The 12,986-nt window shown below is 35.8% G+C and overlaps 1 protein-coding gene across 7 annotated transcripts; it reads right to left on the minus strand.

Moving 5' to 3' along the window:
* Positions 1–51: 51 nt before the first annotated feature.
* Positions 52–12,803, minus strand: LOC109051421 (exocyst complex component 1-like). Of its 7 annotated transcripts, XM_042777695.1 has the most exons (21): positions 12,636–12,803; positions 11,845–11,976; positions 11,619–11,749; positions 10,582–10,741; positions 10,331–10,348; positions 9,504–9,691; positions 8,584–8,811; positions 7,803–7,935; positions 7,600–7,709; positions 7,334–7,402; positions 5,366–5,515; positions 4,240–4,348; positions 3,400–3,444; positions 2,765–2,928; positions 2,232–2,333; positions 2,083–2,156; positions 1,764–1,992; positions 1,493–1,676; positions 1,062–1,261; positions 700–894; positions 52–594 (listed from the first exon to the last, which is right to left on the minus strand). In XM_042777695.1, exons 2-21 carry the CDS (start codon positions 11,966–11,968, stop codon positions 442–444), a joined length of 2,766 nt encoding a protein of 921 aa, XP_042633629.1. In that variant the 5' UTR covers positions 11,969–11,976; positions 12,636–12,803; the 3' UTR covers positions 52–441. The 7 variants fall into 7 exon arrangements, with proteins under 7 accessions (XP_042633629.1, XP_042633630.1, XP_042633631.1 ...); XM_042777696.1 differs by lacking the exon at positions 10,331–10,348; XM_042777697.1 differs by lacking the exon at positions 3,400–3,444.
* Positions 12,804–12,986: the final 183 nt, after the last annotated feature.

The following is a 12,986-nucleotide window of genomic DNA, read 5'->3' on the forward strand; positions in this document are numbered from 1 at the left end:
ATCTGTTTTATAATCAAAAATCACTATCAAATACAAGAGGAGAAGATTAACTAAAAATGAAAGTATGCTTTATTTTCTTACATATGACTCCAGGCCTTTTTTTTAACATGTTGATACTCATCAGCATTCATGTGCATGAAAAATCAGCCACACAGATACTTAGTGTTGAGGTTTTGTACAAGTAATGAGAAAGTTCAGTCATTTGCGATTCACTACACTAATGTGTTATAAAGCAATTTTGGTTTTCAGAAAACAAAAAAACAATGAAATGAGTAACAACAGAAACACAATTTGCATGTTACAAACAGGGTTCCAGTGTTTGTTATGACACAACTGCACTGTAATATATACTGTATATACAATGTAAGCACTCGTTCTCTTTCCCTTTCACACACAGCACTTATCTTTTCCTTCACTTTCACAACTGTTACAATTCCTGTTTTAGTGGGACTGAGCGATACTGGAGAAGTACTCCAACATGTCTTGAATGGTAAACTCCATGGTGATTCCTGACCCCGGGTAGCAGCGGTTTATCAAGCCCTCAAAGTGCTTGTATTGCCGAATGAACTCGTCTTGCATGGAGTGCCACACGACCTAGTGGACAAATCAAAATTCACATTCACACTCAAGAATCTCAAAAACATTATAGATGCCATTTAATTTAGCCATTTAGTGTTATTTTCCTCTAGTTTAATTCACCTGTAACAGATTCTCCTCTTCACACAGGTGCTTATCCACCTTCTTGTAAAGGTTGTCCAGGCCCTTTTTCACCTCCTTCCCAGGGTATTCTTTAATAACCTTACGCAGTTCCTGTTTATTGAAAGCCAGTTGGTAACTCACTTCCTCTTCACGGACACCCTGAGCTACACGCGCTTCCACTCCCTCAAAGAAATGCTGCAAATTGGAAAGAAAATTCAGAAGGGTCCATAAACGTAAAGGCTAAAGAATCCAATTACATTTATAGTCCAAGCACATTTTAGGTTAATTTCTAAAATTGTCATTTACATGGATGTTCTACTGTAATACTGTTCAAACCTGGTCTCCATGAAGATTTGGCTTACATTAAGTTTCTCAAGCGGTTGGCCCAGTGAGTTGATGACGTAGGACTGCAGGTGTTCTGTGTATTTCTGCTTGGCCTCCTTTCTCTCTGCCTCCAGACAGGAGATCTTGAGGCTGGACAGTGTTGAGAAGATATGGTGGAAGTTCTCCATCATCACCACATCACGTGGAGTCTTCTGGCTCTCATTGGCCACTTTCTCCACTACAGATATGCAAACAGAAAGAGACCAATCAGATAAACAAAAGGGTTAAAAACAAAAGAAAAAGCAGAACCGCAAACACTGAAAATGTACATGGGAATGATGAGTTACATTCTCTATTAATGGATGGTTCTCAACAGTGTTGTTATGGGTTTTTAGCAATTGAAATAAAGCTGAAATAAAATCTAAAAAATTATATGAGTATGAGATGTCCCGTTGGTTATGATCCTCACCGTTACTGAAGACAGCTCTGATGAGTTTAATATAGGCCTTATCCAGATCACCCCGTCTTTCTGCATTTCGGAAAATAGCTTCAGCTAGCTTAGCAAACTCCTCAAAGCCAGTGACAAACGGCAGGATGCCCACTTTACTCTTCTTAGAAATCTTCACCTCCTCCATCTGACGAATCTGTCCAGACTAAAAGAGCAACGGAAACATCAGAAGATTGGTTTGTTGGTCTCGCCATCAATACATCAAACAAGGCTTGACATGAGCTCCACTTACAATGCACTTATCAAAGTTTCTCTTGACAGTGACTAGCACATTGCCCAGCGTTGTGCTGAGATAGGATGCGGGATCAACATTCTCGGCCGTCCAGACGTGGTGACTCATCTTTACCAGCATGTAGAGAGAGTTGAAGCTGTCTATCTTATCACCTAAAGCTATCAGACTGTTCAGCTCTGTCTCAATGCTCTGAAAGATCTTATTCATCATCATCCGAACCATGTCCTTTCTGCAAGAGAAATGGATGTATGATCATTTTTTACATTCTGCATAAAAACAGTTTTGAATGAACTAAGAGGTTAAGAGAACGGTCACTCACTCAGATATTGAATGTCTGTGTTCACTGAGGGGTCTGGAGGGAACCGTTCCATCGCTGTCATCCACATTCTCTACCTAATTAGGGATTTATAACATCATTAAATCACACCTAAATACAATACACACATAGATCTGAGTCTTGATACTCACCTGAGCTAGTGTGGGATTTTGCTGCAGTTTGAAGAACTTGCTGATAAAGTCCTGTTCAGCCAGACACAGTGGCTCTAGCTCACTCAAAACCTGCTCAAAAATCTAGAAAACAACACAAAGAAGGACCCTCATATGTGTACACTATCGTTCAAAGGTGTAGGGTCAGCAAGATTTAATGCTCACCAAGGCTGCATTTAAAATATAGTAAAAACAGTAATATTGTGAAATATTATTACAATTTAAAATGACTATTTTCTATTTGAATATATTTAAAATGTTATTTACTTCTGTGATGCCAAAGGTGAAGTTTCAGTCATATGATCCTTCAGAAATCATTCTAATAATAAGTCTTAACTATTACTTTTGATTAAATTAATGCATGAATAAAAGTATTAAATTTCGTACATCAGTGTATATGATTATACTTTGCACAACAAATTTCAGAATTTAGTCACACTTCAAGTGACAATTTAGAACCAATCAGCATCTTTAAATTGGGCCGAAACAATCCCCAAGTTTTAGCGGAGACGCACCTTATCAAACCTGGTCCTGTCTGCTACGTCCAGGTCAGAGGCAGACATGTTGCCCATATCAAGCAGAGACGATGACTGAGAGCGCCTACTGTTGGAGCTGCTCACAGCGAGTTTATTCAGACTTGACGTGGAGCCTGTAAGCTTCCCAGAGCTCCCATGCAGGCCTGGAGAGACCATCAGAGGAGAAACCATCAGAACATGAACTGGATTTAAAACATACAAGTCAGATGTACTTCATTTACATTACAATCACCTTTCTATATGGGTTATTAAGCTTACCTTTTAAAGTACGTTGATCTGAAAGGGGTCATAACATACATGCAACCCTTTACGACAAGATTAAATAATCACCCCCCCCCCACCTCTTTAACTACTGATGCATTAACATTAAACATTTTAATATCTGATGAATCAGTAGACATGTTTGAGGTTAGTTTTGATTGAGAAAAAGTGATTAAGGTAAGATGAAATCCATAAAACAGTGCATGTAACTCAAGACTGAAAACACATGTTTTGCATACCCATGAAACATTGAAACTGAAGATAAGATAATGGATTACTGTGCTTGTGAGGAAGAGATGCCTAAATGGAAGCAAGGCATTATGGGATAGGCGAGGCATGTTGCTGATACTTACTCTCCACCTCCTGTTTGAGAGCACTCTCTTTCCGCGGAAGCGTGGCTGGAGGCAGGTTAGAAAGGCAGGCATCAGAGACAGAGACACGTTAGGCTTACAACATGCAGCATGGTGCCAGAGTTAGGGGTTAAAGGTCAAAGTTTTCAAATATGACATGCACTGCAGTGGCTGAATTTAGGCTTCGGGCTCTTTGAAGCTTTTGAAACAAGAGGAACGTCTTACTAACACCTGGAAGTTTACCAGCATAAGCATGGATAAATGTTTCCGATAGGGATGGGCACAAGTGACGGAGTACTTAGAAAATGACAGCAGTCATCAATCATGAAAGACGCAAAAATAGGGGCTCATGTCATTAATATGAGCTAATATATTAATTTGATTTAATATGACATTGCGGTCATCAGAAACAAAAACAGTTCAATGGGGCACAATGGAGTGAGAGATGTTTGTGAAAGTACTGTTTTTTTGTTGTTTTTTTAACTTTACACACTCTGTGGACCTTGCAGCACATGTCAGGACATTACAATGAAAACATGACATTGTACACCATCATATCATAAACAAGCAATGACTGATCAATGATCTCAATGATTTTACTAAAGAATTCTGCTGCATACTTTCAATTCAGCTCTGTTGAAACTATGGGTTTGTCATGTAGTGTAAAATTAGTGCAAAAAACACACATATATTACAAACGGCACACACACACAGACAACACACAACATAGCATACACAAGACATACAGTGACTGAAGAAACAGCATGGACAAAAATCCCTTTCAAAGAGTTGGTTTCCTGATAAACAAACAAAAAAAAAATACAAATAAAATTGAGGTCTTACCAAATTTTCCTTTCCCATCCTTACTAGTGCCTGCCATTTTGATCTTTGCCACTTCAAAGAAGTCCTTAATTTCCCGCTCATACAGTCGGGTCATGTAATCCACATAGGTCTGTAAAAAAAATTAATAAATCAGGGAGGACTAGGAATTTGATCAAATTTAGATTTTTTATTTGTCAGCAATTTTCTCATTTAGAGGAAGGTAGAAAGATCACAGGAAATGAGACAGAGGGAACATTAATGGGAACCGGACACAAATCCAATTTGTCAAAAGAGTACACACAGCAACATCCAGGCCAAGTCTGCCATCACATCTGGATTTTAAAGACCGTTTAATAATAGAGAGAAAAGATAAATGCATCTAGAACATTTGGGAATCACATTAGCTCTGAGTGACGATCAGAAAAGGACTAATCGCTCCGAATAAACCCTTAAATATGGTCTTGCCCCTGAATTTATTGGGTCTAATGTTTGTAGAGTGACATTAGCAGTACTATTAAGTCTGAGCAAAGCTAAAATTAAATATAACTGCTATTTTCCTTCGCTAAGACATTGCCATTTCTAAAGGAAAACCATTGGCTCTCAGGATATCAGGATCATTTATTGCAGCATTATTATGATGGCATTTTAAAGGTTGCAGTAACTGACTGTTGGTGATTGTAACTGTTAAAACTGGTGAAACATATAATGCTTTAAAACATACAGCAATAATGGGACTGACTGTTCCATTAAAGGTACACTGTAACTTTTTGTTCAAAATTAAAAAAAACAAGATATAATGATATAAAACATCATGTCTTATCCTGAATCATTACTGTACGCCTATAATAAGTGTTTATATTCACATTTACGCTGGTTTTCTGAATTGTATGTAACAGCCACGTTTTTCCCGAGCAAATTAAATAAAGTCCCACCCTTTATTTTTCTAATTAAACATCCTGTTTTTGTCCTTGACTTTTGTCACACAGTTCATCGATTAGGGTTTCCATTCACTTTTATGACTTTATCAAGATGGAATAATTTGTACAAACGTGACTGAGTGCTTTCAAAATGCTTTTGTTATCTGAGATGTGTCCTGATAACATTTACTGTGATAATCAGTGCAGTGATGGAAGTCATAAACACTTACCCTGGAAAGACCATCATATTTCTCTCTCTGGGTGTTTTTCAGCCACTCCATGAGTTTGGCGTATCTGAGCAGGTCTCTGTGCAGAGGGCTGTGTTTGGGTAGTGTCAGCTCAGCTGTGTGCTGGGACAGTGTGGAGCTCTGATCGTGTCCCTACAAACACAAACACACAGACACACTCAGTGAATGAAAACTCAGTATGAGAACAGTTCACCGTCCAAGCACGTTAATATTAAGGAACACACACACTTTCCCTCCCACACAGGGCTGGGTAAAAATACAGATTTTCCAAATAATCTGGGTCTTTATTTGGTGTTTGTTTGCTTTATGACTTTTTTTTAAATTTTTTTAGTGACTGTGTTAAAACATTTTACATATTATATTTTACATTTGTGTTGTAAACATCTCTTCGCAATTTGTATTGAATGTGACGCAACTGGTATCACAAAATAATGGCAAAAAATATATTTTGTGGTTGAACTCAAAATGCATCTCATTCATGGAAAAAACTTTTTTAAACCATTTTTTTTTAGTATATCAAAAACATACAAAGTGAACAGTGCAGTCTGATTCATGAACAAATGACACTTATGAACTGGTTATTTTTAGTAAACCAAAAAAGTGGTCGGCCGACATTGTTTTTTTGACAGCTGATGCAAATATCTATGTGTGTATATGTACGTATATATATATATATATATATATATATACACACACACACACACACACACACACAGATACATACACATGCAATATATATAATACATTATATATATATATATATATATATATATATATATATATATATATATATATATCAAATGCAATATATATAATTAATATATAATACATTAAGTTAAAATTATTTCACATTTCTTAAATATTAATACAATTTTTGTATATATTATAATATTAATTAATATTTAAGAAAATTGAAATAATGTGTCAAATAAACATACTTATACTTTAGATGACAACTTGATTCTGTAATCCTATTAGGGTATTTTTCACAAATAAAGTAAATATTAAAGTAAAGTAAACACTGTAACCAACAGAGCACTCTGTAATCTGGGAAGCTTATGTGCATTGAGAATCATATTTTTCTAATAAAGCCAAGGTAACACTCAATACGGCACACAGTGAAAATGACATGAATTTGATAGTGGGCAAATGAATAAAGCGCAGCATTGTTTGAAATCAAAAAAAAAAAAATTTTTTAGTTTGTCGATTGTCATACAGCGTGACCTGTATAGTCTGATTCATGAAGAAATGACTCTTATGAACCAGTTCTTTAGTAAATCAACAGTTTACAGCATGACCGGTGAGGTCTGATTTACAAACAAATGACTATGAACTGGTTCTTTTCAGTTAACTTAAAACATACAGTACAACCAGTGTAGCCTGATTCTCAGTACGGAGGCATATCAAGAATTTGGAAATCTGCATAAACACCCAGCCCTTCTCCCACACAAAAGGTGCCGTTATATTACAGTGACACCAAGCTCAAACAGTAATTAGTAAAGCAAAAATCACCAAGCCTCATGAATCTATGAACACTGCCACCAAACCAACAGTAGTGCTATTCTCACAGTCAAAGTCCTTCTTAATGCATCTATGAAACATCCACATCATAAGAGCAAACACTGCAGGAACTGCATGCTGATCAGGCCATGTCTTCTCACGAGCACCTCACAATTCCACTGGAGAGTGAGCAAAACAAGGCAATGAAGACCCCTTTAAATCTTCAGGGGACAAAATCAACAGCTACTAACACGAGAATGATGTTGGCTGGGAGGTTTATGGGGCGATCATCTTAGAAACCCTAAGATGAGAACGTCTGGTTTACATCAACATGAACATGCTTAAATGAAGAGAGAGAAGCATTGATGAGACAGTTAGGACTAAGGAAGTGGTGTTGCGTGACTGTTAGAGTGGGCGGGTCAAACAGGGTGCTGGACTGGGCGTACTCACAGGGAGTGACAGACAGGACGACCTATAGAACTGAGGGATGGTCATTTTGAAGTGACTGAAGTGGTTGAACTGACAGGAACAGAGAGCACAGTGGTGAAGTAAAGTGATAAAGAGAGACACCACTAGTGGACAAGCAGGAACACAGGAGAAAGAATCAATCAGAGAGAAGAAGATAAAGACTCATAGGAAAAGGAAAGAAGGCCTAATAATCCCCATATATTTATGCTGTACGTGTTCTTTACCTGTAATGTGTGTAATAATGTTACCTGGTGAACAAACACGTTGTTGAGGTGGTTGGTGAGACGTCGGGCAAAAGTGTCTCTGAGCTCAGAAAACATATGCTGCTGCTGCTTGACTGCCATCAGCTTATCATGGCCTGTTACAGAACACCACACAAACATGATTAATGCTGCTCATGCACACCTGTAAGTGCTGCTTTCACTCAGTGGGTGAATTTTGAGAGCACTACCTGGTTTGAGTGCCACGTTCATGCACTGTGACAGAGCCTCAGACGCATTGATGCAGGCCTCGATGCCCTTAGGAGAAGATAAATCTCCTTCCTGCAAAGCTTTGATGTGCCCTTTTGATAGATCCATGTAGTTTTTTATGGAGAAAAAAAACACACAAATATTAACCAAGAGAGAATTATGGACATATCAAAATTCTAATCATGCCAGTAATCTTTTATTTGTGTTTTGTTTTAGTATCAAACAAAAGAGAAGCAAAATTGAAACATCTAGAACTTTGCTCACCCTGGCCTGAAAAGTTATTCAACAAAAATAAGAAGTTTTGATTTAAAAAAAAATAAAAAAAATAAAAAAAATATATATATATATAAAATATGCCACCATTTATATTTAGAGTTTAATGCAGGGTTTCCTAAACTGGGGTCTGTGAAGGAACTGCATGTCTTGATGAAAAGCTAATAAATAATTCAATAAAAATGTAAAGTTATAATAAATAATTTTAGAATAAAAACAAATCCAAATAAAACACATACTATAAAAGATTAAATATTAATCATTATCAGGGAACTTTGAACATGCGACTGTGTTGTGTAACTTAAAATCTCAGTGACATTTCCAGTAAACATTTGAGGTCAAAGTTTTTTTTCTGACACAAAAAAGTTTGGGAATCTCTTATTTCAGACAGTTTTCATTAAAAGAGTGTAAGTGTTATAAGGAATATGTGTGTCTGCTTATCACATGATTAAATAGTCTAGACTTTAGTGATTGAACTGCCCAACATACCACGAGGAACTGGATCTCATCCAGTAGTTTGCCATTGTTGGTGTTGCTGATCTGGATGAGACGGTTGCTCTGGGAAATCTGGTCCATCTGCTCCTTCACACTCTGTAGCATCTCCTCATAACTCAGCAACTTCCCCTCGATGTTGTCTACCTCTGCCAGAGCCTGATCCAGCAGCTGCATCAGGATGTTCACCTGCTTCTCTGAGGCCATGATGGACTGGATGTTAGCCTGAGCAGAGAAGAAAAGAGATTACGATTCATGATAACAAAAATAAACCTTGTTTTATCTCTGATATGACTGTCAAATTATAATCAGACTACTTGATATTATCCACTATTCTCTAATCAATTCACATTTACCTTGACTGTAATTATTGCACTACGTTCAATATAGATAAAGTTCATTATAAACTCCTGATGACAGGTGCAATCAATACTTTCCTCTAGGGCTGCACAATTAATCTAATTTCTAATCGCGATTACAATTATGGATGCCACAAATACGTAATCGTTCAAAGTCCACTTTTGTTATTCTGCACGCTTAAGGTATTTTTTTCTTTCTACATGTTATCTTAAGCGGTTTTCCATTGTTTTAGTTTTAGTATAACATTATAATACCATTCATATTTTTACTTTTTTTATAATTTAAAGAAGAAACCAATCAAGAAACCAAAGTATATTTGACGTTTGAGGCTTAATACTTTAGAAAAGCACTAAAAGATTTTCATATAAAAATACGGCATGCAGTTGCATCAAACAATGGTATAAACATCATTCAATGTAAATTGTGATAACCGTAATTAATAATCGCAATTACAATTTCAAGGGAATAATCAACAATTATGATTTTTGTCATAATCGTGCAGCCCTACTTTCCACTACTTCTAACCCTAAAACACCGAAACAATTAAACATACTCACCCCATCTAGGACCTGTAGCTCACGGGACAGTTTCTCAGCAAAGGCCTCTGCATTGGAAATGGCGTACTCGCAGACCTCCATCATGCTCTCAATGTCCTGCTCATCATGGCTGTTCAGCTCCTGGTAATCGTCCAGAGCATCCTCATCTCCCCCTGCGACACTCTGACTCTCTCCGCTCGGGACTGACTCTGAGAAGAAGGAACGATACATGAAAATACTGCTCCTATTAACCTGAAACGTACAGTACTTTATATTCTACCATCCAAAAGTCTGTTGTCAGCTAGATGTTTTTTGAAAGACACTACATGTTATATGACAGTAAGGACTTTCATAATTCCAATAAATGCTGTTCTTTTGAGATTTTAAATTGTAACTTTGCTATGAATAAATTACATGTTTAAAAATATTATAATAGAAAACTTGTAAGATTATAATAGAATGATATTACATTATAATACAAAGATGGTAACAATTTTTCACTATTTTACTTTTTTTACTGTACTTTTAATTAAATAAATGCAGCCTTGGTGAGTGTAAGATTCTTCCCCCCCCAAGAGACTTCTTTCAAAAAAAAACATACCCAAACTTTTGAATGGTCGTGTATGTGTGCATATTGAACTAAAACTACTCCATGAACGCAATGTAAGTAACACATGTACACAAACACAATCTACAGAGTGAGCAGTGGGTAACTGTACATGTGATTAAAATGAATTAATGGGAAGAAAGAAAGACAGTTAATGAAGGGAAAACAATAGCAGGAGAACTGGAAACTGGAATAGAGAAATGGAGAAGGATGAAAGATGGAAGAAAAACAGCGTACAAACCTTCCGCTTTAGGAAGCTCTGGCCAGTGAGAGATTTAGAGAGAACAGCACAGATCAGGTTAAAGCATTAAGGGACACTCAAAAAGACACATTGCAGAATCCCAAATAGCTCAGAAAAAGACAGAGAGAGAGAGAGCAGTTCCTACCACTGCAAATGTAAAAGTTCTGCATAGTTCTATCACAGGGCTGTGAGGTAATTACATATTAGAAACACACTGGTAGTTTTTAACAACATCTCTCCGTGAGCCTCACCTTCCAGCAGCTGTGGACTGACGTTTACAAACTCCACTTTCTTCCGAAGGTAGCGCTGGTTCAGCTTCCAGATACAAGAGATGAAGGAATTCTTCTCTGCAGTGCTGCTCGCCACCCATCGATAAACCTTCTCAAAATGGAGGTCAAACTCTGGGTTCTCCTGAAGGATGGAGAAGTACAGGATTTGCTCAGTAAATTCAGGGCAATACCAAGTCAATAATTATCATGTTTCCCCCAAAATATCTGTGAATAATTTAAATACAAAACAATAAAAAGTTAATTCAATCACTTTAAGTGCTATATGTGAATTTAGGTATTTAGGTATATTATATATATATATATATATCTATATATATATATATATATATATATATATATATATATATATTTGCTAAAGATTACATTTAACTGTTATTAAATTAGCGTTGTTAAAGATTAATTTTAAGTGAGTGTTCAGCAAAGGTAATTGCAAAAATTTAATTTTAATTATTTTTAAAATAAATATCCAACTGGTGTTGTTATTGTAAACTAAACTAAAATAAAAATGTCTTTGTTAATTAAAATAAAGTATACATTTTAGATGAAAAAGTTAAACTTAAAAAAAGTGAAAGGTTTTCTAGAAAAAAAAAAAAAAAAAAATGAAAATTAGAAATGTTGCCTTGGCAACTAACTGAAATAAAATAAGTTAATTTTTAAGATTAATAATTAAGTTGATAAAGTAAAGTTAAATAGAAATATAATAAAATAAAAATGACAAAAGTACATAAACTTGCAAAAACTGAACTAAAATTCAAATAAAAAAAAATGTAAAATAAAAACTGAAAGTTAATTCAAAATATAGGACAAAAGAACATATTAACGAATATTAATTATTATATACTTTCATAGTATATAAATAACTATAAAATAACACTGTATACAATATCATCCAATAAGCAATCTGGTACAGGTATATTATGTATCCATAATATTTAGTAATAGATATTTTATTTATTTCCTGTCTGAATTGATATAACGTTTCACATATGACCTCTGACCTTATTGGCATCTTTGGCATCAACCTCGGTCAGGTCCTGTAGTTCCCATGCCATCTGTCTCTTATAGAAATCTCCTTTATCTGTTTTTTTCACTTTCACCACCTTCACCTGCACTGGGCGCTCTGTAGTCACTAAAGATGACAAACAGAAGTGACAGAGAAAATAAACAATAAAAACAATGAAAGAACGTTTGCAGTCATTCTCTGGCATGGTGTCTGTGCTCCACCTGTGGCACACAAGAAACAGTTCTTCTTCTTTTTCCCTGCTTTGCAGACATTGACGATGCTCAGCAGGCGCTCATCGTTGGGAGTGAAAATATCCCTCTGAAGGGCGTGCTTGATGGCAGTCATGTTTGTTTCTGAAATTAAAAGCACAACAGGCTCAAGGCTCACAATATATTCATCAAACAAAAGTAAGCTGAAAGGCCTTCTGCTGGTTGATGCTGTGCTAGTCATTCAAAAATCAGAAGCGTATTCTTTTGTATGCAACATAAAATGTCTATTTATTTCAGAAGATACTTCATCTGTCATCTGTCAGTGTACAACAATAATCAAGTGTATACAATAAGACCTTACAAACCTGGCTAAAGCATTACATGCAGGCTAACAAAGGTGTTTACTAAAATAAGAAGATCAAATTCATTCAGTTTTATTGTCAACCTAAAGGAACATTTGTCCTTCATTCATAAAAGTGTATTAGAAACTACCATGGTGATTCCATGTAAATACCACAGTATATGAATATGATTATTATTAATTAAGATGATGATATCAGAATATTACGTGAATGCCGTCAGCTGCACAGTAACTTACAGGCAAAATTATTTTCTTAAATGGAGAGTTGTGATTTTCGTGACGATACTTTAAACATCAGATTATATAACTATGTTTTGTATATAGATGAAGATGCTTTTATTGTTATAGTAACAAATGTTTTATGAAACGGTCAGCTGACACGGTAACAGCGCAGTGGCCTTTTCGAGAAGCTAATAAACTGCGACCACTTGTCGAATCTTACCTTACGTTTATCCAATTTATCAACGAAAATGCCTTCTTTAACGCTTTAACTTGTTTTTGTTAAAAAATATATATAATAAAAGCTTTTTTTCTGAATATCACATCAGCTGTCAGGGACCCAGCCCTGATAGCAGTGTGAAGACGAAAACTGTAATGAGAGAAGTAAACAGAAACTTCCTGCTTCCGGTTAGTGTTTTCTACAGTAAAAGTCCCTTCATTCTACGTTGTGCATTATCATTGTAGAACAAACGCAAGCTATGATTTATATGACATTGATTTTAATTCAATAGATCTTGTGTGCATGTAACGATGATGTGAAATGATGATTAATAATATATCAGAGTTTATATCA

Source organism: Cyprinus carpio, chromosome A20, assembly GCF_018340385.1.
Source record: "Cyprinus carpio isolate SPL01 chromosome A20, ASM1834038v1, whole genome shotgun sequence".
NCBI lineage: Eukaryota > Metazoa > Chordata > Actinopteri > Cypriniformes > Cyprinidae > Cyprinus > Cyprinus carpio.

Bases quoted from the DNA above. Each gene is read 5' to 3' on its own strand.
- LOC109051421 (XM_042777695.1), bottom strand. From the start codon at position 11,968: ATGACTGCCATCAAGCACGCCCTTCAGAGGGATATTTTCACTCCCAAC. The intron at 10,742-11,618 runs GTCAGAGGTCAT...TCCATCCTTCAG, and splicing joins ATGCCAAAGATGCCAATAAG to GAGAACCCAGAGTTTGACCT. The intron at 7,403-7,599 runs GTAACATTATTA...TGTTCCTGTCAG, and splicing joins ACAACGTGTTTGTTCACCAG to TTCAACCACTTCAGTCACTT.